The 27,642-nt window shown below is 42.3% G+C and overlaps 1 protein-coding gene across 4 annotated transcripts in view; it reads left to right on the top strand.

Annotated features, from left to right (window-relative positions):
• The window catches only part of LOC110531262 (copine-8), a 210,250-nt gene that overhangs the window by 127,762 nt on the left and 54,846 nt on the right, over positions 1 to 27,642 (top strand). For all 4 annotated transcript variants that reach the window (XM_036988905.1, XM_036988908.1, XM_036988907.1 and 1 more), the window contains 4 exons: positions 8,651 to 8,754; positions 10,698 to 10,802; positions 26,664 to 26,705; positions 27,160 to 27,235. In XM_036988905.1, the coding sequence (XP_036844800.1) occupies positions 8,651 to 8,754; positions 10,698 to 10,802; positions 26,664 to 26,705; positions 27,160 to 27,235 (327 nt within the window). The remainder of the gene's footprint in view (positions 1 to 8,650; positions 8,755 to 10,697; positions 10,803 to 26,663; positions 26,706 to 27,159; positions 27,236 to 27,642) is intronic.

The raw sequence follows: 27,642 nt of genomic DNA, 5'->3' as shown, positions 1-27,642 counted from the left end.
TCTGACAGAGCTCCAGAGTTCGTCTGTGGAGATGGGAGAACCTTCCAGAAGGACAACCATCTCTGCAGCACTTCACCAATCAGGCCTTTGTGTTAGAGTAACTTACAAATGTATTTTGGGATCCACTCCTGTACATTTAATTTACCTAATGAAGCACGAGTGGAGAAGCAGGCGCATCATTTCAAGCAATGACTGAAACAGATTTTTGTTTCCCTGCATTAAAATCACCTTCCACGAGAAACGGCGCCTCTGAATTTCTTATGGACCTATACAGCTCGTCAAGTGCGGTTTTAGTGACAGCATCAGTTTGTGGTGGTAAATAGACAGCTATGAAAAATGTAAATAAAAACTATCTTGGTAAATAGAATAGTCTGCAGCATAATCATGAGGTATTCTAACTCAGGCGAGCAAAAATGTGAGACTTCCTTAACATTAGATATCGACCACAAGCTGTTGTTAACAAAGAGACACACCTACTTCTTTCGTCTTACCAGAGTCCGCCGTCCGGTCTTGATGATGCATAGAAAAACCAACAAAATGTACATCCATGTCCTCGTTCAGCCACGACTCTGAAAAAAATGGGATATTACCGTTTTTCAGATCCCATTAAAAGATGTTTCTTCAGTGGAGCTCATCCAGTTTGTTCTCCATTGAAAGATATTTCTTCAGTGGAGCTCATCCAGTTTGTTCTCCATTGAAAGATGTTTCTTCAGTGGAGCTCATCCAGTTTGTTCTCCATTAAAATATATTTCTTCAGTGGAGCTCATCCAGTTTGTTCTCCATTAAAAGATATTTCTTCAGTGGAGCTCATCCAGTTTGTTCTCCATTAAAATATATTTCTTCAGTGGAGCTCATCCAGTTTGTTCTCCATTGATTGTACGTTCGCCAATAGAGCAGAGGGCAATGGCAGTCTTTTTGCTCACCAACGTAGTCTCGTCAGGGTGCTGGTTCGCCTCCCTCTCTTTCGCCACCACTTCCTCTTTCGAGTCCCGAGCATTAGGGCCTGAGTACTAAATAGTAAAGTACATAGCCCAGTTGCATTTTCCCCTCATCTTTTCCCATAAAGTTTCCTTAAATTAAGCAAGTTACACAAAACATTTTAAGGCGGATTTCCCCCTTAAATTAAGTCAGTTACACAAAACATTTTAAGGTGGATTTCCCCCTTAAATTAAGTCAGTTACACAAAACATTTTAAGGTGGATTTCCCCCTTAAATTAAGTCAGTTACACAAAACATTTTAAGGTGGATTTCCCCCTTAAATTAAGTCAGTTACACAAAACATTTTAAGGTGTATTTCCCCCTTAAATTAAGTCAGTTACACAAAACATTTTAAGGTGGAATTCCCCCTTAAATTAAGTCAGTTACACAAAACATTTTAAGGTGGATTTCCCCCTTAAATTAAGTCAGTTACACAAAACATTTTAAGGTGGATTTCCCCCTTAAATTAAGTCAGTTACACAAAACATTTTAAGGTGGAATTCCCCCTTAAATTAAGTGACAAATGTAAGGGGCGTAACCCATGAGGTCAATTCTCTGTATCATTCAGTAAGGATAGAAATGAAACCACATTTGTGGAGATTAAAGTTTATTTCATCTGCTGTGGTTACAAAAGGTAAAGATCAACCAGCTAGCTAGCTACTTTGCTAAACAATAAAAGTTATGTTTTGCTACCTCACAAAATTAATGCAATCTCTTTGTGGAGACCTCAGTCCGTCTCCATTGTAACCAAAAACGATTTCTGCCATACATGCCTTCAAATTACCGGAAATATTTGAGGGCAATGCCCTTAATCAATTCCCTTTCGTAAGGGAAAATTATTCCTTAAGGTAAACACTTAAGATGTTTTTTTAACCTTTATTTAACTTGGCAAGTCTGTTAAGAACAAATTCTTATTTTCAATGACAGCCTAGGAACAGTAGGTTAACTGACTGTTCAGGGGCAGAATGACAAATTTGTACCTTGTCAGCTCCGGGGTTTGAACTTGCAACCTTCCGGTTTCTAGTCCAACGCTCTAACCACTAGGCTACCCTGCCATGGTCCGGAGTAAGCAGAACATCCGGAGCTGCCGACTCGTTGAAGTAGACATTTTTGTCCAAATCGAGGTAATTTATCACTTGTTTGATGTCCAGAAGCTGTTTTCAGTCATAGGAAATGATCCGAACCTTGAGGGAAGCTTATTTAAGTCAGAAAATGGGTGTTCATAAGATAGGGAAAATATACAAAACCTTGCAGAGAACATATCCAACTGACAATCTCTTAGAGAAATATATAAACTATTGGAACCAAGAACAACAACAACACCAACAACAACAGCAGCAGCAACAACAACAGCAACTCTCGTCACAGACAGAAACAGAGACCAAGTCAGAGATAATTGCACCAATATAATAACTGGTAGAGTGATTACGTCTGAAGAGAAAACAGCAATACAACGTCTTGAGTCCATTTAGTCACCACAGTTGTAATCAGCAGTTAACTTTTCTCTCACCTTCAAAATTCTAATCTTCTTTTTCCAACTGTGTTGATTGGTTTTTACAGAGCTAATCAGAGCTGCTCAGTTTTCAGAAGAAAACATTTAATTTAATTCTACACTATTACATTCACCAGATATTCTTTCCCAGGTACCTTTCCAAGGTCCGTATTACTAGTAATGTTGGTATAAAGCAGTATTTGGTGTGCATTCTAAATGGTATGTTAGTGTGTATAATGGAATGTAGCTTCGGGTCTGTGCTTTGAGGAGGCAGAGGTTGTAGCCCAGTTAGAGTTGTGGGCTGCTGACCAAGGCAGACCTTGGTTTCATTGGTTCCACTGTGCTAGGCAAGCTCAATCAACCACATTAAACAAATACTAGTTGAATCCAGGTCTGCTAGTCCAGTTGTGGGCTACTGGCCAAGGCAGACCATCATCTTCTATACTATACAGTATTATACTGTATTATACTGTGGTGCAGTATACTGTATTATACTGTACTGCACTGTGCTGTACTTACTATACTGTTCTGTCTTGTGCTTGTACTGTACTGCACTGTGCTGTATTATACTGTACTGCACAATACTCTATTATACTTTACTGGCCGTACTGTATTATACTATACTGAACTACACTGTAGTATACTGTACTGCACTATACTGTACTATATTGTATTCTACTGTATTGCACTATACTCTATTATACTGTACTGCACTATACTGTATTATATTGTACTGCACTATACTGTATTATACTGTGCTATACTGTATTATACTGTATTATACCGCACTTCCCTATACTGTATTATGCTGTACTGTTCTGTAGTGTACTGTATTATACTGTAATGCACTATACTGTATTATATTGTATTGCACTATACTGTATCATACTGCACTATACTGTATTGTACTGTACTGTACTGCACTATACTGTATTACACTGTACTGCACTATACTGTATTATACTGTATTATCTTGTATTATATTGTACAACACTATACTGTATAATACTGTATTATATTGTACAACACTATACTGTATTATACTGTATTATACTGTACTGCACTATACAGTATTGTACTTTACTGACTGTACTGTATTATACTATACTGCACTACACTGTAGTATACTGTACTGCACTATACTGTACTATACTGTATTCTACTGTACTGCCCTGTACTGTATAATACTGTATAATACTTTACTGCACTATGCTGTATTATACTATATTATACTGCACTGCACTGTACTGTATTATACTTTACTGACTACTGTATTATACTGTATTTCTCTATACTGTACTTTACTGCATTATACTGTATTATACTGTAATATACTGTACTGCACTATACTGTACTATACTGTACTGCTCTATACTGTATTATTAAGTAGTATGTTAGTGTGTATATTGTAAGGTAGCTTAGGGTCTGTGCTTTGATGAGGTACCGGTTGTAGCCCACTTAGAGTTGTGGGCTGCTGACCAAGGCAGACCTAGGTTTCATTGGTTTCACTGTGCTAGGCAAGCTCAATCAACCACAGTAAACAAATACTAGTTGAACCCAGGTATATGAGTCCAGTTGTGGGCTGCTGGCCAAGGCAGACCTCAGTTTCATTGGTTCCACTGTGCTAGGCAAGCTCAATCAACCACAGTAAACAAATACTAGTTGAACCCAGGTATACTGGTCCAGTTGTGGGCTGCTGGCCAAGGCAAACCTCGGTTTCATTGGTTCTACTGTGCTAGGCAAGCTCAATCAACCGCAGCTAAAGTGAACAAGTACTAGTTGAACCCAGGTCTGCGAGTCCAGTTGTGGGCTGTTGTCCAAGGCCTCGAGCAGTGGTTGTGGTGGTTGTGTTGGTTTGTGGGGCAGGTCAGAGGATGTACTGTGTGTGAGTGATGTGAGTGAAGTGGGTCATGAGGATCGATAGAGACCATGTTTTCAAGCCCTGAGAAAGCACTTGGTGAAAATAGGGCTTTCATTCATATCTGATAACTGTGCCCTATTGAGATGCTGGAGTCTCATCCTCAATACTATACTGTATTATATTTTATTATACTGTACTGCACTGTGCTATATTATACTGTACTGTACTGCACTGTGCTGTATTATACTCTACTGCACTCTATTGTACTATTCTGTATTATATTGTACTGCACTGTACTGTATTATACTGTATAATACTGCAATATGCTGTATTGTACTGTACTGTATTGTACTTGTACTGTACTGCACTATACTATATTGTACTGTACTGCACTATACTGTATTGTACTCTACTGTACTCTACCATATTATACTGTACTATACTGTATTATACTGTACTGCACTATACTTTATTAGCCTGTACTATACTGTATTATACTGTACAATAATATACTGTACTGCACAATAATGTATTGTACTGTACTGACTTGTACTGTACTACAATATGCTGTATTATACTGTACTGCACTATACTGTACTCCACTGTACTGTATTATAGTTCACTGTACTGCACTGTACTGTATTATACTGTACTGCACTATACTATATTATACTGTGTAAAATTGTACTATACTGTACTGCACTGTACTGTAATATACTGTATTATACTGTACTGCACTATATTGTTTTATACTGTATAATACTTTACTATACTGTACTGCACTGTACTGTATTATACTGCACTATACTGTATTATACTGTACTGTACTATATTGTTTTATACTGTATAATACTTTACTATACTGTACTGCACTGTACTGTATTATACTGCACTATACTGTATTATACTGTACTGTACTGCACTAAACCATATTCCATTGTACTGCACTATACTGTATTATACTGTAGTATATTGTACTGCATTATACTGTATTATTCTGTACAGCACTATACGGTGTTATGCTGCATTATATTATACTGCACTATACTGTATTATTCTGTACTGCACTATACTGTATTATACTGTACTGTACTGCATTATACTTTATTACTGAACTAGACTGTATTATACTTTATTATACTGTACTGAACTATACTGTATTATACTGTATTATACTAAACTGCGGTATACTTTATTGTACTGTACTGCATTATACTCTACTGTACTGCACCATACTGTATTGTACTGTACTTGTACTGTACTGCAGTATGCTGTATTATGCTCTACTGCACTATATTGTACTTTACTGTACTGCACTATACTGTATTATACTGTGTAATATTGTACTATACCATACTGCACTGTACTGTATTATACTGTACTGCTCTGTACTGTATTTTGCTGTATTATACTGTACTGTATTATACTGCATTGTACTGTACTGCACAGTGCTGTATAATACTGTATTGTACTGTACTGCACTATACTGTATTATACTGTATTATACTGTATTGCACTATACTGTATTATACTGTATTATACTGCATTGTACTGTACTGCACAGTGCTGTATAATACTGTATTGTACTGTACTGCACTATACTGTATTATACTGTATTATACTGTATTATACTGTATTGCACTATACTGTATTATATTATGTATTATATTGTACTGCACTATACTGTATTATACTGTAGTATACTATGCTGTACCACACTGTACTGTACTGTAATGTACTGCACCCAGCAGCACAGCCATTACCAACATTACGCTGATAGCACAGCCATTACAGACATTACCAACACTGGCAGCACAGCCATTACAGACATTAGACATTACGCTGGCAGCACAGCCGTTGCAGACATTAGACATTACGCTGGCAGCACAGCCATTACAGACATTACCAACATTACACTGGCAGCACAGCTGTTACAGACATTATGCTGGCAGCACAGCCGTTACAGACATTACACTGGCAGCACAGCCGTTACAGACATTACACTGGCAGCACAGCCGTTACAGACATTACGCTGGCAGCACAGCCGTTACAGACATTACGCTGGCAGCATAGCCATTACAGACATTAGACATTACGCTGGCAGCACAGACATTACAGACATAACGCTGGAAGCACAGACATTACAGACATTACAGACATTAGACATTACGCTGGCAGCACAGACATTACAGACATTAGACATTACGCTGGCAGCACAGCCGTTACAGCCATTAGACATTACGCTGGCAGCACAGACATTACAGACATTACAGACATTACGCTGGCAGCACATACATTACAGCCATCACAGACATTACGCTGGCAGCACAGCCATTACAGACATTACCAACATTATGCTGGCAGCACAGCCATTACAAACATTACACTGGCAGCACAGCCGTTACAGACATTAAGCTGGCAGCACAGCCGTTACAGACATTACGCTGGCAGCACAGCCATTACAGACATTACGCTGGCAGCACAGCCGTTACAGACATTACGCTGGCAGCACAGCCGTTACAGACATTACGCTGGCAGCACGGCCATTACAGACATTACCAAGATTACGCTGACAGCACATCCATTACAGACATTTAGTTGGCAGCACAGCCATTACAGCCATTTAGTTGGCAGCACACCCATTACAGACATTAAGTTCCCCGGGCGCCGAAGACGTGGATGTCGATTATGGCAGCCCCCCGCACCTCTCTGATTCAAAGGGGTTGGGTTAGATCCGGAGACACATTTCAGTTGAATGCACTCAGTTGTACAACTGACTAGGTATGCCCCTTTCCCTTTCCATTACAGGCATTAAGCTGGCAGCACAGCCATTATGCTGGCAGCACAGCCATTACGCTGGCAGCACAGCCATTACAGCCATTACGCTGGCAGCACAGCCATTACAGCCATTACGCTGGCAGCACAGCCATTACGCTGGCAGCACAGCCATTACAGCCAATATGCTGGCAGCACAGCCATTACGCTGGCAGCACAGCCATTACAGCCATTACGCTGGCAGCACAGCCATTACGCTGGCAGCACAGCCATTACAGCCATTACACTGGCAGCATAGCCATTACGCTGGCAGCACAGCCATTCCAGCCATTCCAGCCATTACATACAATACAGCCATTATGGGGTTGGGGCGCATTCATTTTAATGTGTACCAAATAGCACCCTTGTCTCTAACAGTGCGCTACTTCCGATTAGAGCCGTGTGGGACACCCTATTGGCAGAGATCAAAAGGAGTGCTCTACGTAGGAAATGGGGTACAATTTGGGACGTACCCCATTGTCACCATAATGGCGGTGCGTGAACACTTAAATGCTGCCAGAATGAGTGTGATTATGATAATAATACCAGGCTTTAAAATGTATCATTAGCTGAACTAAACCCCCTCTATCCCACCCTCCATACAGAGACATAAAGGCCATTTTCATTTTCTAAACCTATTCTATTTCAGAGCCCCATTTTGTATGCACTCTCAGGCATTTAGGGCTGTAATCACAACCTTCACAACCACAAGGTTGCGCATTACATTTTAAACGCTGCTTTTCGATACTCCTGGTTTTGAATGCAGGACACGACTCGAGTAATAATTATTAATGTGTCTGTTTTTTAGCTAGGATTTTGGATTTGAAAATCAGGGCTCACTGGCTATGCGGTGCTGCTGTGGCGTGTTGCTTATTAGGATGCAGCTAATGGGTTTATTTGGTCGTTCAGTGCTTTTATATCTTGGCACAAGACACCATATACAAAACACAACAGGAAGCATACAGAGAACCTGCAATCCTACTGGAGATTTACAATGTAATGTCTCCTCTCTCTCCCTCTCTGTCCCCTCTCTCTGTCTATTTCTCCCTTCTCTCTCTTGGTCCTCTCTCGCTCTGCCTCCCTCCATCTCCCACCCTCCATCTCTCGCTCTCTCTCTCTCTCTCTGTCCCTCTCACTCTCTCTCGCTCTGCCTCCCTCCATCTCCCACCCTCCATCTCTCTCTCTCTCTCTCTCTCTGTCCTCCTCACTCTCTCTCGCTCTGCCTCCCTCCATCTCCCACCCATCCACCCTCCATCTCTCTCTCTCTCTCTCGCTCTCTCTCTGTCCCCCTCACTCTCTCTCTGACCCCCCCTTCTCTGCCCTCCCTTTCTCTGCCCCTCCTCCCTCTCTCTCTCTCTCTTTCACCCTCTTCCCCTCTCTCTCTGCCCCTCCTTCTTTCTCCCTCTTTCCCTCTCTCTCTGCCCCCCTCTCTCTGTCCCCCCTCTCTCTGCCCCCCCCCTCTCTCTTTCTCTCTCTTCCTCTCTCTCTCTCTCTCTCTGCTCCAGGAAGTTGCCACCATGCAGTTCTGTGCCCACAAGCTGGACAGGAAAGACTTCTTTGGGAAGTCGGACCCCTTCCTGGTCTTCTACCGGAGTAACGAGGATGGAACGTGAGTTCTTCATTCCTGTTTTTCTGTTTGTTTTCTGGCTCTAATCTACTGTTTTACCAAAGAGAAGTATGAGGGCAAAATGTTGTAGTGACCCCACCTCTTGACAGGCAGAGAGAAAATATGACATTTATTTCCTACAATTCTACACATTATACCATAGGGCGGATAGAAAATATGACATTTATTTCCTACAATTCTACACATTATACCACAGGTTGAAGAGAAAATGCTGCAGTTTTAAAGCAAGTTTCCTGAAATTCTACCAATTTTGCCAGGGGTTGGAGAGAAACATGTGTAGTTGTGAAGCACATTTTCTGCAATTCTACAAATTTGATGTGGTGTTAATGATATCTGAGTGAGAGTGACTAACATGATTAATGGGAGGCCCCCTGGAGGTCAGGGCTCCTGGGCACAATTTGGTATTCAGCCTCCCTTGTCACAACACAACTGACTGGCTCAAACGCATTAAGGAAAGAAATTCCACAAATTAACTTTTAAGGAGGCACACCTGTTAATTGAAAAACATTCCTGGTGACTATCTCATCAAGCTGGTTGAGAGAATGTCAAGAGTGTGCAAAGCTGTCATCAAGGCAAAGGGTGGCTATTTGAAAAATTTCAAACATAAAATATATTTTGATTTGTGTAAAACTTTTTAGCTTACTACATGATTATTTCAGAGTTTTGACAGAACTCTAGAGTTCCACTGTGTAGATGGGAAATCCTTCCAGAAGGACAACCATCTATGCAGAACTCCACCAATCAGGCCTTTATGGTGGAGTGGCCAGATGGAAGCCACTCCTCAGTAAAAGGAACATGACAGCCCACTTGGAGTTTGCCAAAAAGGCACCTAAAGGACTCTCAGACCATGAGACACAAGATTATCTGGTCTGATGAAACCAAGATTGAACTCTTTGGCCTGAATGCCAAGCGCCACATCCGGAGGAATCCTGGCACAATCCCTACGGTGAAGCATGGTGGTGGCAGCATCATGAACGGAGCAAAGTACAGAGAGATCCTTGATGAAAACCTCCTCCAGAGCACTCAGGACCTCAGACTGGGGCGAAGGTTCACCTTCCAACAGGACAACGACACTAAGCACACAGCCAAGACAACACGGGAGTGGCCCAGACAGAATGTCCTTCAATGGCCCAGACAGAGCACGGACTTGAACCCGATCAAACATCTCTGGAGAGACCTGAAAATAGCTGTGCAGCGACGTTCCCCATCCAACCTGACAGAGCTTGAGGGGATCTCCAGAGAAGAATGGGAGAACCCCCCCCCAAATACAGGTGTACCAAGCTTGTAGCATCATACCCAAGAAGACTTGAGGCTGTAATCACTGCCAAAGGTGCTTAAACAAAGTATTGAGTAAAGGGTCTGAATACTTATGTAAATGTGATATTTCTGTTTTTTTATTTTTTTATACATTTGCAAACAATTCTTAAAATCTGTTTTTGTGCCATTATGGGGTATTGTGTGTAAATTGAGTAGGTGTTAGGTGTTGGGGAAGTTGTGTTAGGGATAGAGTTAAGTAGGTGCTAGGTGTTGGGGAAGATGTGTTAGGGATAGAGTTAAGTAGGTGTTAGGTGTTGGGGAAGTTGTGTTAGGGATAGAGTTAAGTAGGTGCTAGGTGTTGGGGAAGATGTGTTAGGGATAGAGTTAAGTAGGTGCTAGGTGTTGGGGAAGATGTGTTAGGGATAGAGTTAAGTAGGTGCTAGGTGTTGGGGAAGATGTGTTAGGGATAGAGTTAAGTAGGTGCTAGGTGTTGGGGAAGATGTGTTAGGGATAGAGTTAAGTAGGTGCTAGGTGTTGGGGAAGATGTGTTAGGGATAGAGTTAAGTAGGTGCTAGGTGTTGGGGAAGATGTGTTAGGGATAGAGTTAAGTAGGTGCTAGGTGTTGGGGAAGTTGTTGTCAGGCTGTATTCATTCTTCCGTCTGTCCAGGTTTACTATCTGCCACAAGACGGAGGTTGTGAAGAACACTCTAAACCCAGTGTGGCAGGCCATCGCCATTCCTGTCAGAGCACTGTGCAACGGAGACTTCGATAGGTACTGTTATACACACGCTATAACACACACACATACAGGTAGAATTTCAAAAACAGATTCAACCACAAAGACTTCGCAATGAAGGGCACCTATTGGTAGATGGGTAAAAAAACAAAACAGACATTGAATATCCCTTTGAGCATGGTGATATTATTAATTACACTTTGGATTGTGTATCAATACACCCAGTCACTACAAAGATACCCTTCCTTCCTAACTCAGTTGCTGGAGAGGAAGGTAACCGCTCAGGGTTTTCACCATGAGGCCTATGGTGACTTTAAAACAGTTACAGAGTTTAATGGCTGTAATAGGAGAAAACTGAGGATGGATCAACAACATAATTGACAGAGTGAAGAGAAGGAAGCCTGTACAGAATAAAAAATATTCCAAAACATGCATCCTGTTTGCAAAAAGGCACTAAAGTAATACTGCAAAAAATGTGGCTATGGTTGGGGCAAATCCAATACAACACATTACTGAGTACCACTCTCCATATTTTCAAGCATAGTGGTGGCTGCATCATGTTATGGGTATGCTTGTAATCGTTAAGTACTGGGGAGTTTTTCAGGATAAAAAAATAAACGTAATGAAACTTAGCACAGGCAAAATCCTAGAAGAAAACCTGGTTCAGTCTGCTTTCCACTAGACACTGAGAGATTAATTCACCTTTCAGCAGGACAATGACCTAAAACACAAGGCCAAATCTACACTGGAGTTGTTTACCAAGAAGACAGTCTATGTTCCTGAGTGGCAGAGTTACAGTTGTGTCTTAAATCTACTTGAAAATCTATGGCAAGACCTGAAAATGATTGTCAAGCAATGATCAACAACCAATTTGACAGAGCTTGAAGAATTTTGAAAATAATAATGGGCAAATGTTCACAATCCAGATGTGGAAAGCTCTTAGAGACTTACCCAGAAACCCTCACAGCTGTAATCGCTCTTAGAGACTTACCCAGAAACACTCACAGCTGTAATCACTCTGAGAGACTTACCCAGGAAGACTCACAGCTGTAATCACTCTGAGAGACTTACCCAGAAAGACTCACAGCTGTAATCACTCTGAGAGACTTACCCAGAAAGACTCACAGCTGTAATCACTCTGAGAGACTTACCCAGAAAGTCAGCTGTAATAGCTGCCAATGGTGCTTCTACAAATTATTGGCTCAGAAGTCTGAATTCTTATGTAAATGAGATATTTCAGTATTTCATTTTCAATAAATATTTTCACTTTGTCATTATGTGGTATTGTGTGTAGATCGGTGAGGGAGGAAAAATCGATTTAATCCATTTTGAATTCAGGCTGTTACACAACAAAATGTGGAATAAGTCAAGGGGTATGAATACTTTCTGAAGGCACTGCATTGAGCCTACCCCCCCAAAAAAACTGAAATAAGATAATGATTGTGCTGTTATACAATACATAGCCTACCGCATATAATGCATGGCTGAAAAACATAAAACAAACTGATTTAAGATGTCTTTGGTACATAATTGGTCTAGCCCAGTGGTACCCAAACTTTTTATACTTCCGTACCCCTTCAAACATTCAACCTCCAGCTGCGTACCCCCTCTAGCCCCAGGGTCAGCTGTACCCCATCTATCACCAGGGTCAACTGTACCCCCTCTATCACCAGGGTCAGCTGTACCCCATCTATCACCAGGGTCAGCTGTACCCCCTCTATCACCAGGGTCAGCTGTACCCCATCTATCACCAGGGTCAGCTGTACCCCCTCTATCACCAGGGTCAGCTGTACCCCCTCTATCACCAGGGTCAGCTGTACCCCATCTATCACCAGGGTCAGCTGTACCCCCTCTATCACCAGGGTCAGCTGTACCCCCTCTATCACCAGGGTCAGCTGTACCCCCTCTATCACCAGGGTCAGCGCACTCTCAAATGTTGTTTTTTTCATTGTAAGCCTGCCACACACACACTATATGATAGATTTATTAAACATAAGAATGAGTGTGAGTTTTTGTCACAACCTGGCTCATGGGAAGAGACAAAGAGCTCTTATAGGACCAGGCACAAATAATAATAGAATAATAATCAATAATTTTGCTCTTTATTTAACCATCTTACATATAAAACTTTTTTTGTTCATCCACAATTTGCGAATAATTCATCACAGGTTAATGAGAAGGGTGTGCTTGAAAAGATGCACATAACTCGGCAATGTTGGGTTGTACTGGAGAGAGTCTCAGTCTTAAATCATTTTCCACACACAGTCTGTCCTGCACATTGAATATAGTTGTGGAGAGTCCTTGTAATCCTAGATTCAGATCATTGAGGCGAGAAAAAACATCACCCAGACAGGCCAGTCGTGTGAGAAACTTGTCATCATGCAAGCGGTCAGACAAGTGAAAATGATGGTCAGTAAAGAAAACTTTAAGCTCGTCTCTCAATTTTTAAAAATGTGTCAATACTTTGCCCCTTAATAACCAGGTCACTTCTGTATGTTGTAAAAGCATTACATGGTCACTGCCCATATCATTGCATAGTGCAGAAAATACACGAGAGTTCAGGGGCCTTGCTTTAACAAAGTTAACAATTTTCACTGTAGTGTCCAAAACGTCTTTCAATCTGTCAGGCACTCCCTTGGCAGCAAGAGCCTCTCGGTGGATGCTGCGGTGTAGCTAAGGGGCGTCGGGAGCAACTGCTTGCATGTTACCAGTCCACTATGTCTCTCTGTCATGGCTTTTGCTCCATCAGTACAGATACCAACACATCTTGACCACCAAAGTCCATTTATCACAAAGCTGTCCAGTACTTTTAAAAATATTCTCATGTTGTCCTGGTTTCCAGTGGTTTGCAGAAGAGGATGTCTTCCTTAATTGACCCCCCCCCCCCCCCCCCCCTTAAACGTAACGGACATATCCCAGGAGCTGTGCCAGGCCCGCCACGTCTGTTGACTCATCCAGCTGTAACGCATAGAATTCACTGGCTTGTATGCGGAGCAGTAATTATTTCAAAACATCTCCTGCCATTTCAGTGCTGCGTTGTGAAACAGTGTTGTTTGATGAAGGCATTGTCTGTATAGTTTTTTGGGCCTTTTTCCCCAGCGTTGTCCCAGCCATATCCGCGGCAGCAGGAAGAATGAAGTCCTCCTCAATAGTATGGGGCTTGCCTGTCCTAGCCACTCGGTAGCTCACCATATAAGATGCTTCTAGCCCCTTCTTATGAACGGTATCTGTTGCTTTTATACATCTTAGTACTCGAAAGTCATCTTATTTCTCGCTCAAAAAACTCCTGTGGTTTATTTTTCAAATTGGCATGTTTTGTTTCTAAAAGAGTGAAGGTTTCATCGAGTTGTGACATAGTACTTTTGCACATATAACACACCGTGGCTGAGGAAAAGCACTACTCCCAATATAAGGGAACCCAAAATTAATAGTTCTCATCATATTTGCGCATCTTTTATGGTCCGACGTCCCTGTCTGTTGTTCGGTGCTTTCCTGGGTAAGGGGGCAGTTGCTTGGTGCTTTCCCTGGTAAGGGGGCAGTAGCTGGTTGCTTTCCCGGGTAAGGGGGCAGTAGCTCTTCGGCTGCATCAGATTCACAAATGTCAGTGTCCATGCTAGCTGGGCTAACAACAAATGTAGAATTACTGATGCTAGCATTGGATGTGCTCGTGGAAGCAGAACAACTTGTGTCGTTGACAGGTGCAGGTGTAGTACTGCTGGTGGTAGCAGTACTACCAGTAGAGCTGGTATGTGTCTCTATGGAAGCAGAACAACTTGTGTCATCGACAGGTGCAGGTGTAGTACTGCTGGTGGTAGCAGTACTACCAGTAGAGATGATATGTGTCTCTATGGATGCAGGCCTTACTTTTTTTAACCATTAATACATTTTCGGGCAAACGGAATGAGCAGCAGCTACGTTTGGCTACATACAGCCCGTTAGTGGAATTCCCGTGAGAATTCCAGGACCTTGAGATGCTTCTTATGATGCCACTCCTTAGTTGCCCTGGCTGTGTGTTTCGGGTCGTTGTCATGCTGGAAGACCCAGCCACGACCCATCTTCAATGCTCTTACTGAGGGAAGGAGGTTGTTGGCCAAGATCTCACGATACATGGCCCCATCCATCCTCCCCTCAATACGGTGCAGTCATCCTGTCCCCTTTGCAGAAAAGCATCCCCAAAGAATGATGTTTCCACATCCATGCTTCACGGTTGGGATGGTGTTCTTGGGGTTGTACTCATCCTTCTTCTTCGTCCAAACACGGCGAGTGGAGTTTAGACCAAAAAGCTCTATTTTTGTCTCATCAGACCACATGACCTTTTCCCATTCATTCTCTGGATCATCCAGATGGTCATTGGCAAACTTCAGACGGGCCTGGACATGCGCTGGCTTGAGCAGGGGGACCTTGCGTGCGCTGCAGGATTTTAATCCATGACGGCGTAGTGTGTTACTAATGGTTTTCTTTGAGACTGTGGTCCCAGCTCTCTTCAGGTCATTGACCAGGTCCTGCTGTGTAGTTCTGGGCTGATCCCTCACCTTCCTCATGATCATTGATACCCCACGTGGTGAGAACTTGCATGGAGCCCCAGATCGAGGGTGATTGACAGTCATCTTGAACTTCTTCCATTTTCTAATAATTGCACCAACAGTTGTTGCCTTCTCACCAAGCTGCTTACCTATTGTCCTGTAGCCCATCCCAGCCTTGTGCAGGTCTACAATTTTATCCCTGTCCTTACACAGCTCTCTGTTCTTGGCCATTTTGGAGAGGTTGGAGTCTGTTTGATTGAGTGTGTGGACAGGTGTCTTTTATACTGGTAACAAGTTCAAACAGGTGCAGTTAATTCAGGTAATGAGTGGAGAACAGGAGGGCTTCTTAAAGAAAAACTAACAGGTCTGTGAGAGCCGGAATTCTTACTGGTTGGTAGGTGATCAAATACTTATGTCATGCAATAAAATGCAAATTAATTAATTAAAAATCATACAATGTGATTTTCTGGATTTTTGTTTTAGATTCTGTCTCTCACAGTATATATATATTTATATAATTAAATTATAGTAATCACCTTTGAGTGTGGACAATGCATACTGGATGGACTGGTTACCTTACGCTCCAGTCTGGGAGATATCTTATAGGCCTCGGCGACACTTTTGGTTCATTATTGTGCAGAGTTAGCCTAGATTATAGTGATCTTGTATTGGATTTTGAAAAGCCTAGTGTTAGGGCATTTTTTTTAAACATTTTCAGATAATGAATATGCTGGCACATTACCTTTAGCGACAGAATATCTCACCACCACGCGTTTCCATCTCCTCCTCTCTCTCCTTCATTCCTTTCTCCAGCACGCAGAGAGAGGGGCTGTAAACAGTTTAATTAAATGTTTTTCATTGTGAAAACATGTTCCTATCGATGTCACGGAACAGATTTAATTAAACACTGGGTAGCAGCAGGAACAGGGTTAGAGAGTCCCTGGCATATTTGGGCAGTATATTTGGGCAGTATATTTGGGCAGTATATTTGGGCAGTTTATTTGGGCAGTATATTTGGGCAGTATATTTGGGCAGTATATTTGGGCAGTATATTTGGGCAGTTTATTTGGGCAGTTTATTTGGGCAGTATATTTGGGCAGTATATTTGGGCAGTATATTTGGGCAGTTTATTTGGGCAGTATATTTGGGCAGTATATTTGGGCAGTATATTTGGGCAGTATATTTGGGCAGTATATTTGGGCAGTATATTTGGGCAGTTTATTTGGGCAGTATATTTGGGCAGTATATTTGGGCAGTATATTTGGCCAGTATATTTGGGCAGTTTATTTGGGCAGTATATTTGGGCAGTATATTTGGGCAGTATATTTGGGCAGTATATTTGGGTAGTATATTTGGGCAGTATATTTGGGCAGTATATTTGGGCAGTATATTTGGGCAGTATATTTGGGCAGTTTATTTGGGCAGTATATTTGGGCAGTATATTTGGGCAGTATATTTGGGCAGTATATTTGGGCAGTATATTTGGGCAGTATATTTGGGCAGTATATTTGGGCAGTATATTTGGGCAGTATATTTGGGCAGTATATTTGGGCAGTATATTTGGGCAGTATATTTGGGCAGTATATTTGGGCAGTATATTACCTGTTGCACAGCGAGAGGCTGCATACTCCTCACACAGTGGAAAAGACAATTTACATACATTTAAAAACCTTTAACATGTAGTGTGTGTGCGTGTGTATCAGTGCATACGTGTATTTTTGCCCCTGTTCCTTCCCATTTCTAAATTGAAAAATAATTGTACATGTTTAATAAAGACTCAATTAAATTGACAATAGTCTGATGGGTGAAAATGATGATCACTTGATGAGAGAACAGCTGTGCAGCCTGAGGAAAGGAACAGAGCACAAGCTTCTTCTTTTTGAGACTTTCTCAACTCATTAACTGCCTTTGGTCGCATCTTGCAGCCCATATATGTGTTCATCTCTAAGACATTCTAAGGTTTGTATCATTCACAACTAAAGTTGCCAAATAACTCTGAATCTAGTTTACAGGAACCTGTTTCAAATGACTTTTATGCTCAACATAGCCTGTTCATATGTACACTCTCACTCTAGAATGGGAAAAATGTCCTTTCTATTTTATTCAGCTAAGTTCAATTATGTTCTTACTAGAAACTCATAGAATATAAAATAATGGCACGGAACTTCAAAACAAATCTTGTCAGTTAAATGAACAAGCCTACAGCCTATAGAGCATAGGCCAATTCATATTCTGTTCTTCTGAAATGCGTTTTATTCACATCATAATGTCTTTTTTAGACCTGCCAAAAAGAAATCATGGATTTATTTTGATGACGTATATTATATTGATATGTTAAACTTTTTAAATGTAGATGTTCCAAAGGCTCTCACCTGTGAATGCATGGAGGCCTGGAGATGATACATGTGTTTATGGTCGTTAACGGTCAATTACATTGAGACCAGCAAATCTTTTGCATGACAATAACCGGGTGACAAAATGTCATAGCCGCCACAGCCTTAGTCATGCCAATAAAGCAATTGGATTTGAATTGAAAGACACAGAGAGATAGACACAGAGAGATAGACACAGAGAGATAGACACAGAGGGATAGACACAGAGGGATAGACACAGAGAGGTAGACACAGAGAGGTAGACACAGAGGGATATACACTGAGGGATAGACACTGAGGGATAGACACAGAGGGATAGACACAGAGAGATAGACACAGAGAGATAGACACAGAGGGATAGACACAGAGGGATAGACACAGAGAGATAGACACAGAGGGATAGACACAGAGAGATAGACACAGAGAGATAGACACAGAGAGATAGACACAGAGGGATAGACACAGAGAGATAGACACAGAGAGATAGACACAGAGAGATAGACACAGAGGGATAGACACAGAGAGATAGACACAGAGAGATAGACACAGAGGGATAGACACAGAGGGATAGACACAGAGAGATAGACACAGAGGGATAGACACAGAGAGATAGACACAGAGAGATAGACACAGAGAGATAGACACAGAGGGATAGACACAGAGGGATAGACACAGAGAGATAGACAGAGAGAGATAGACATAGAGAGATAGACACAGAGGGATAGACACTGTAGGAACCGACGCTGAAGATGAGAAGCAGGTACAGGAAGTTGAACATTTAATGTAGCACAGACATGGAACAGGACATGAACAGCGTCAGAACCCGGTAACACAACGACATACGAACATTAATGCAGAGGCGGGGAACAACCTCGGCAACAGACAGAAATAGGGGAGGAAATAAACACAGGGGAGTGAGTCTAGGTGAGTGTAATGAATCTCTGATGCGCATGACGAGGGGAGCAGGAGTGCGTAATGATGGTGGCAGGAGTGCGTAATGCACGGGAGCAGGCGTAACAGACACAAAGAGATGGACATAGAGGCCTTATCCATCTCTGCAATGGAGACTTCGACAGGTAGGACACACACACACACACACACACTATAACACACTCACACACACACACACTCATAATGGGAGAATGTGGGCGGTGGCACAATTTTGATATTGGTGTAATCATTTCAAAATGTGTCAGCCGAAGCGAATTTAGATTTGATTTTTTTATTGTTATTTTATCTGTGGCTCAAATGTAAAGTTATTACACCCCTATCTCTCTCTAACTGCCTGCTGGAGCTTGGCTGCTCATTGATCTGCAGGGTTGGCAATAGCATTTCAGATAAGGCTCTGATTGACTGCTTCTTCCAGAGGATTACGTCCCAAATGACACCCTATCTAGTGCACTACTTTAGACCAGAGACTCGATACCTATGGGCCCTGGTCAGGAGTAGTGCACTACATAGGGAAATAAGGTGCAATTTGGGGCACAAGCCATCTCTTTGGGAGGAAAGGAGAGAGTGAGAAGAGGTAGTGAAAGTACATAGATGAGGAGAGAGAGATCGAGAGAGAGAGATGGAGCGAGAGAGAGAGAGAGATGGGGAGAGAGAGAGAGAGAGAGAGAGAGAGAGAGAGAGAGAGAGAGAGAGAGATGGAGCGAGAGAGAGATGGGGGAGAGAGAGAGAGAGAGATGGGGAGAGAGAGAGAGAGAGAGATCGAGAGAGCGAGCGAGAGAGCGACAGAGATGGAGCGAGAGAGAGAGAGATGGGGGAGAGAGAGAGAGAGCGAGAGAGATGGAACGAGAGAGAGAGAGATGGAGCGAAAGAGAGAGAGATGTAGCGAGAGAGAGAGAGAGATGGGGGAGAGAGAGAGAGAGAGAGAGAGAGAGATGGAGCGAAAGAGAGCGAGATGGAGCGAGAGAGAGAGAGAGAGAGAGAGAAAGAGAGAGAGAAAGAGATGGAGCGAAAGAGAGGGAGATGGAGCGAGAGAAAGAGAGAGATGGAGCGAAAGAGAGAGAGATGGAACGAGATGGAGGCGAGAGAGGAAGATTGCAGGTGTTAATCCTGTAGTGCCCAGACTTAAATCTGTATGAAGTGGACAACTGCAGTATCTGTGATTGTGTGATGCTAGACAGCCCACACATCAACCCAGTCCCTATCAGAGCCTTCCACACAATAGGAGTCCGTGGACAGTCATCAACCCAGGCCCTATCAGAGCCTCTCCCACACCACAGGAGTCCATGGTCACCCTTCTTCCTTGGGTTCGGTTTCAACCATAGAAAATATAATTACTGGAACGGAAATTCCCATAAAATTACCCATGAAAGTGCTGTGGTCTGACCCCCTCCCCCCTCCTTTCTCTCTCTCCCCATCTCTGCACTTTCACGTCCTCTTCCCACCCCACATAACTCTCTCTCCCTGGCCCCTCTCTCTCTTCACCTTGAGAAAGAGATGGGAAGGTATCATCTTTAGATACTGTATTGAGCTGGGGGTATAGATTATTTTTACCCAAGATGGCATAGAAGTCAGACGTCCTTTGTCCTCGTCTTGTCGTGTCCCGTGTATATATATATATATATATATATATATATATATATATTTACAACTTTTCTTTGCATATCTTTTATATATATATTTTTTCTAAAAAATCTCAACTTCAAAACACTGTCCTGCAACCCGCCTCACCAATTAAAAAAAAAAAGAAAGTATTATTCACCTCAAATCTGAAATCAACAACAGAAGCTAGCAAGAAGCTAGCCAGAAGCTAGCTAGAAGCTAGCCAGTTTACTGGCTAACGTTAGTCTTCAGCTAACCACGGTTGGTGGTCATCAGCTATCCTTTAGCTCGAAAAGCTATCGCCAGTTTTGTAAAACGCGACTCAGACCAGAGCATACCGGACCTATTTTCTCTCCATATCCCCGGATGTCTACCGCAAGCTCTGGACATTTACACCTGGATCTTGCAGCTAGCTAGCTGCTATCCGAGTGACTATTGCTTACGTCGGTCCCGGAGCAAACATCAATTTTTCCGGAGCTAGCCAGCTGAAGAGTTCCATCAGCCACTCCTGGGCTACAATCACCTATCCATACCCGTTTTACTGCCAACGCGGAGCCCCACCGGGCCTTCACGACTGGACTACCGACGTTATCTGCCAGAGGGAGTTATCCAACTGGCCCCTCCGTCGCGACGTTACCTGAACGCCCATCTGCTGTCTTATCGGCTGCTATCTGAATAGGTCTATCGGACAATTTTCTTGGGTCACTATAACTATATCTATTTTGCCAATTGTATTGATCCCCTCTACCACCTGGAACACCACTAATCTACCGACAGAAACGCACGAGGTGGCTAAAAACAGACCTCCATCCTCTGCCAGCTTGCTACCGATGGCCCGGCTAGCTGTCTGAATCGCTGTGACCCCAACCAACCTCACTACTCACTAGACCCTTATGATCCCTCGGCTAAGCATGCCTCTCCTTAATGTCAATATGCCTTGTCCATTGCTGTTCTGGTTAGTGTTTATTGGCTTATTTCACTGTAGAGCCTCTAGCCCTGCTCAATATACCTTATCCAACCCTTAAATTCCACCACCCACACATGCGATGACATCACCTGGTTTCAATTATGTTTCTAGAGACAATATCTCTCTCATCATCACTCAATGCCTAGGTTTACCTCCACTATATCCTCATCCTACCATACCTTTGTCTGTACATTATACCTTGAAGCTATTTATGGCCCCCAGAAACCTCCTTTTACTCTATGTTCCGGACGTCCTAGACGACCAATTCTCATAGCTTTTAGCAGTACCCTTATCCTACTCCTCCTCTCTTCCTCTGGTGATATAGAGGTTAATCCAGGACCTGCATCTCCTATTCCCCAGGCGCTCTCTTTTGATGACTTCTGTAACCGCAATAGCCTTGGTTTCATGCATGTTAACATTAGAAGCCTCCTCCCTAAGTTTGTTTTATTCACTGCTTTAGCACACTCTGCACACCCGGATGTCCTAGCCGTGTCTGAGTCCTGGCTTAGGAAGACCACCAAAAACTCTGAAATCTCCATCCCTAACTACAACATTTTCAGACAAGATGGAACGGCCAAGGGGGGCTGTGTTGCAATCTACTGTAGAGATAGCCTGCAGAGTTCTGTCCTACTATCCAGGTCTGCCCGCCCGTCCAGCATCACTACTCTGGACAGTTCTGACTTTGAGTATGTAGACAACTACAAATACCTAGGTGTCTGGTTAGACTGTAAACTCTCCTTCCAGACTCATATCCAACATCTCCAATCCAAAGTTAAATCTAGAATTGGCTTCCAATTTCGCAAACAAGCATCCTTCACTCATGCTGCAAATATGCCCTCGTGAAACAGACAATCCTACCGATCCTCGACTTTGGCGATGTAATTTACAAAATAGCCTCCAATACCCTACTCAATAAATTGGATGCAGTCTATCACAGTGCCATCCGTTTTGTCACCAAAGCCCCATATACTACCCACCACTGCGACCTGTACGCTCTCGTTGGCTGCTCCTCGCTTCATACTTGTCGCCAAACCCACTAGCTCCAGGTCATCTACAAGACCCTGCTAGGTAAAGTCCCCCCTTATCTCAGCTTGCTGGTTACTATAGCAACACCCACCTGTAGCACACACTCCAGCAGGTATATCTCTCTGATCACCCCCAAAACCAATTATTCCTTTTGTCGCCTCTCCTTCGAGTTCTCTGCTGCCAATGACTGGAACGAACTACACAAATCTCTGAAACTGGAAACACTCATCTCCCTCACTAGCTTTAAGCACCAGCTGTCAGAGCAGCTCACAGATTACTGCACCTGTACATAGCCCACCTATAATTTAGCCCAAACAACTACCTCTTCCCCTACTGTATTTATTTATTTATTTTGCTCCTTTGCACACCATTATTTTTATTTCTGCTTTGCACATTCTTCCACTGCAAATCTACCACTCCAGTGTTTTACTTGCTATATTGTATTTACTTCGCTACCATGGCCTTTTTTTTGCCTTTACCTCCCTTATCTCACCTCATTTACTCACATCATATATAGACTTATTTTTCCATTCCATTTCATCATTTCATCTGTTGGAATCCTCTGCCCTTGTTCTTTTATTTTTTTCATTGGCTGTATGCGATTGTGATGCATGAAATGGGTTTTTCTGATCTTTCTGAACCAGCCATGTCATCCCATCTCCAACAGATGTTCTCAGTCATGTTGTCTCACGTCAGCCACCTGTAACAGCGAGTAAAATGCCGCTCTGGTTTTCCCGTCAGACATTCACTACGCATATTAATTACAATGGAAATGTTGTGAGTTTTTAAGATCTCAGTTTGTAGTGCCATAGATAGAGATGTATGATGTAGTATGATGTATGATGTGTTGTAACGTTATCGGGTTGTTTTTCTGTTTCATCATTGACATAGAAGGGAAACGAGAGCAAATTGACTTTGACAGGCGCATCAGTACGGAATCATCAGAGGAGCTGGTCTAATGTCAAAATACATCAGTTCCTTCTCGTGTCTGTCAATCAAAAGTTTAGGACAGGGGTTCTCTCCCTCTCTCCATGTGTTTAAGGCAGTATACATTACGGCAGGGATAGCAGGGTAGGACTGTAGCAGTGTGTTTCCCCCCTCCTTGTTTGGGAGATGATAGCTGATTGACATGGCCTTGGGGGGGACCAATGTGATCTGTGTCTGAGTGATGTGGAGGAGAGGCTATGTCTGTCTGACCTCTCTCTCTCAGCCTGCATCCTCCAACTTGTTTTGGGAACTATAATTATCGTGATGTGTTCCCCCCTTAGGGGGTTGTTGTCTACCTTTGGCAGGCAGGAGGAGAGGAGCAACTCACCCCAAAAAGTTTGAGAAACTCTTTCTGTCTTAACTTTATCTCCTCGGATATAAACATCCATCTGCACTCACAAATTCAGTTTCTATTAAATGTAAAATCAATTAAACGTTACATTCATCAGTGGGTCTTTCTGTGCGTAGCTCCACTTCATTTAAACGTCACATTCATGGTGATTACAGAAGGCTGTTTCAGACTTATTCGCTTTATTTTATTATTATTTTTCAAAGAATGTAATTAGCGTGCATTCACTCAAAAAAAAACATGAAATTCTCTTGATAGGATAATTTATTTTTGTATTTGTTTCTATCCCCCCTTAAATGCTCTTCTGAAACATTTTCCATGTCCGTTCACTCAAACATTCATCTCAAGGGTGTTATGTGAACCTCTCTGGCTATGATTGATTTAATTATCAGTGTTGCTTAATGCGTACTGAGGTTTAAATGGCCTGTCTCACTGATGTGGAAACCAAACACACAGTCAGACTTTTAATAGTCCAGCTCTCAGGCATCTCAAAGGGACAATTTGGGATTGATTGGTACAGTCGTTCCTCAATTAAAACTTTTGAGATTATGCCGCGGGACTTAGAGGTTATTTGTGGTTTAGTACGGTACCCTGCATCACTGCTTCATTGTTCCAGACCACCACAAGGGGGAGTTAGAGCACTGATTACACTTTTGGGTCCCAAGGCACTAATGTGTCTCTAACTGACAATGAATGGGCGACATAAACCAAATCGAAACGGATAATTGTGCACGACATCAAAATTGAATTTCAATAAACTGAATGATGAGGATGAAGAAGGTGATTGAATTTAGAACAATAGTGTAAGAATTGGTCTTCCTCTGTCCTACACGCCCACACCCAGAAAAATACACATATTTTTATGTTACTACTCATCAGTATTACTTACTAAAACTGTTGTTACGCAAAGGTTTTTATTGTAAGAGAAACTAAAATGTTCAATTATATTCCATGATATTCTTAAGATACATGTGTTGACTGAATATTAGCAGGAAGTTATGTCTGCTAAATAATCAAGTTGAAGACACAGTCATATAGCCTCGGCACCTACATAAAGCTGAGTGACTCAGTCATATAGCCTCAGCACCTACATAAAGCTGAGTGACTCAGTCATATAGCCTCAGCACCTACATAAAGCTGAGAGACTCAGTCATATAGCCTCGGCACCTAACATAAAGCTGAGAGACTCAGTCATATAGCCTCGGCACCTACATAAAGTTGAGTGACTCAGTCATATAGCCTCGGCACCTACATAAAGCTGAGTGACTCAGTCATATAGCCTCGGCACCTACATAAAGTTGAGTGACTCAGTCATATAGCCTCGGCACCTACATAAAGCTGAGTGACTCAGTCATATAGCTTCGGCACCTACATAAAGTTTAGTGACTCAGTCATATAGCCTCGGCACCTACATAAAGCTGAGTGACTCAGTCATATAGCCTCGGCACCTACATAAAGCTGAGTGACTCAGTCATATAGCCTCGACACCTAACATAAAGCTGAGAGACTCACTCATTCATGGCTTTGGGTCAAAATAAATAAGTACCACCATTCTTTCTGATAGTCATTTATAAAGACATTTTATGGTTATCCTGGCCTGGATGCAATGTATTATAGTCTCTAAAAGGAAAAATATTTCCACTGTCTCTTGCGCATGTCAAGACAGCGCTGCTCTGAGACAAGCATGGGGACTGGTCTTGATAAATCAATGAGATTTTTATTTTCACTGAATCTCCGTTTGGGTATAGGTTAGACTAGAATTAGGGTGTGGAAATGTTAGGATTATTTTGCTCATACTGTAGTACTGTAACCTACTCCCGACCGGTCACGTTGTACAGCGCCATTATGGGCTATTGTACAGCGCCATTAAGACAATAGATACTTTGTGAAAGGAAGGAAGAACCACTGTACATCAAATTTTGGAGTTTTTAATGACTGATATATTAGACTATTGATTACTAAAGAATATAACTTATAAAATGCCTCATGAGCTTAGTTCAGCTGTCTTACTCCATCACAACCAAAAATATGTTGTCTCTAGCCACATCCCTCAACTGTTTATCAAACAAACAGCCACATTGTTTGAATCCCAGATTGGCCAATTCAATTTGAAAGACTACAGTCATTCTAATGATGCTTTCTGACACACACACTAACCCATACACACTAACCCATACACACTAACCCATACACACTAACCCATACACACACTCACTAACACACTCACACTAACCCATACACACTAATACACATACTAACACACTCACTAACACACTCACACTAACCAATACACACTAACACACATACTAACACACTCACTAACACACTCACTAGCACACATACTAACACACTCACTAACACACACACACTAACCAATACACACTAACACACTCACTAACACACACACACTAACCAATACACACTAACATACTCACTAACAAACTCACTAACACACACACACACAAACCCACTCACTAACACACTAACACACATACTAACACACTCACTAACACACTCACTAACACACTCACTAACACACACTCACTAACACACTAACCCATACACACTAACACACATACTAACACACTCACTAACACACCAACACACACCAACACACACACTATAACACACCAACACACACTAACACATTCACACTCACTAACACACACACACTAACACACACATACTAACACACTTACTAAAACACTCACTAACACACACTCACTAATACACTAACCCATACACACTAACACACTCACTAACACACTAACACACTCACTAACACACTAACACACACTCACTAACACACTAACACACACTAACACACTAACCCATACACACTAACACACTCACTAACACACACTCACTAACACACTAACACACACTCACTAACACACACACTAACACACCAACACACACTAACACATTCACACACACTAACACACATACTAACACACTCACTAACACACACACACTAACACACCAACACACACACCAACACACACACTAACACACACACTAACACACACACACACACACTAACACACACACACACTAACACACTCACTAACACACACACACTAACACACCTTCCTCATCTCTGGGTGTGTTTTTGTTTTTCAGGACGATCAAGGCAGAGGTGTACGACTGGGACAGAGATGGCAGGTTAGGATACTACACACCCAGAATAATGTTTCCTTCACATTATGTTCCAGGCGGGGAACGATTTATACACGCTACAGTATGACGTGTGTTATGTTCCTTGTTATGTTTTACAAGATTAAGCACTTTCTCAACCCTCAACCTAAAAGCCTTCATACTACATACATCCCTACCTTTAATTATGTCAACTGCCAACTCAATACACCATGAAGACAACCTCTTAGCATCAGCTACCCAGAACCTCATTCCTATTCACACGATGATAGTGGATAAAACCATCATTTACAGTGATATACTTCTTTATTTTTACAACACTGCTATATGTTTCACTAGCTTCATTCCTATACTATTGAGACATTTTACACAATACATCCTATTATACTTCAACACCCTCCCAGGAGGGAATGGCTATTTAGTTGTTGTTGTTGTTGTTGTTATTGTTTATTTTACCTTCCAGCCATGACTTCATCGGTGAATTCACCACCAGCTACCGAGACCTGTCCCGAGGCCAGAGCCAGTTTAATGTGTACGAGGTGAGTGGAGATGGAGGGAGCACTCATCCTATTGTGTTCACACTAAAAACGTTATGTCTCCCACGGGCATACACTTAAAAAACAGACCGCAGGTCCTTGTAGGCTGGAAGTAGAAAATAAACACAATCTTACCCAGTCAGGAGATGTACAGTACGTCACTACAATATTAGCATTAGCGCTAGTGTCTACTCAACCTTATTTCTAGTATTAGCATAACTTCCCCCGTGTGCCCACAGAGTTTGGCTATGGTAATAGCCTACTTGGACAGCATAGTGGATGAGAATTAGAAGGAGATGGAAAGATACAGTGCGGGGCTAGAGGGCCAGACCTTGATTAGACATCTCCCTGCATGGATATTAGGCCTACTCCCTGGCCCCCTGTGTCTGCGTCGCAAACAGCACCATGTT

The sequence above is a fragment of the Oncorhynchus mykiss genome, chromosome 9 (genome assembly GCF_013265735.2).
Source record: "Oncorhynchus mykiss isolate Arlee chromosome 9, USDA_OmykA_1.1, whole genome shotgun sequence".
NCBI lineage: Eukaryota > Metazoa > Chordata > Actinopteri > Salmoniformes > Salmonidae > Oncorhynchus > Oncorhynchus mykiss.
Note: the sequence above shows the minus strand (reverse complement) of the source record. Positions and strands in the feature narration are given on the sequence as shown.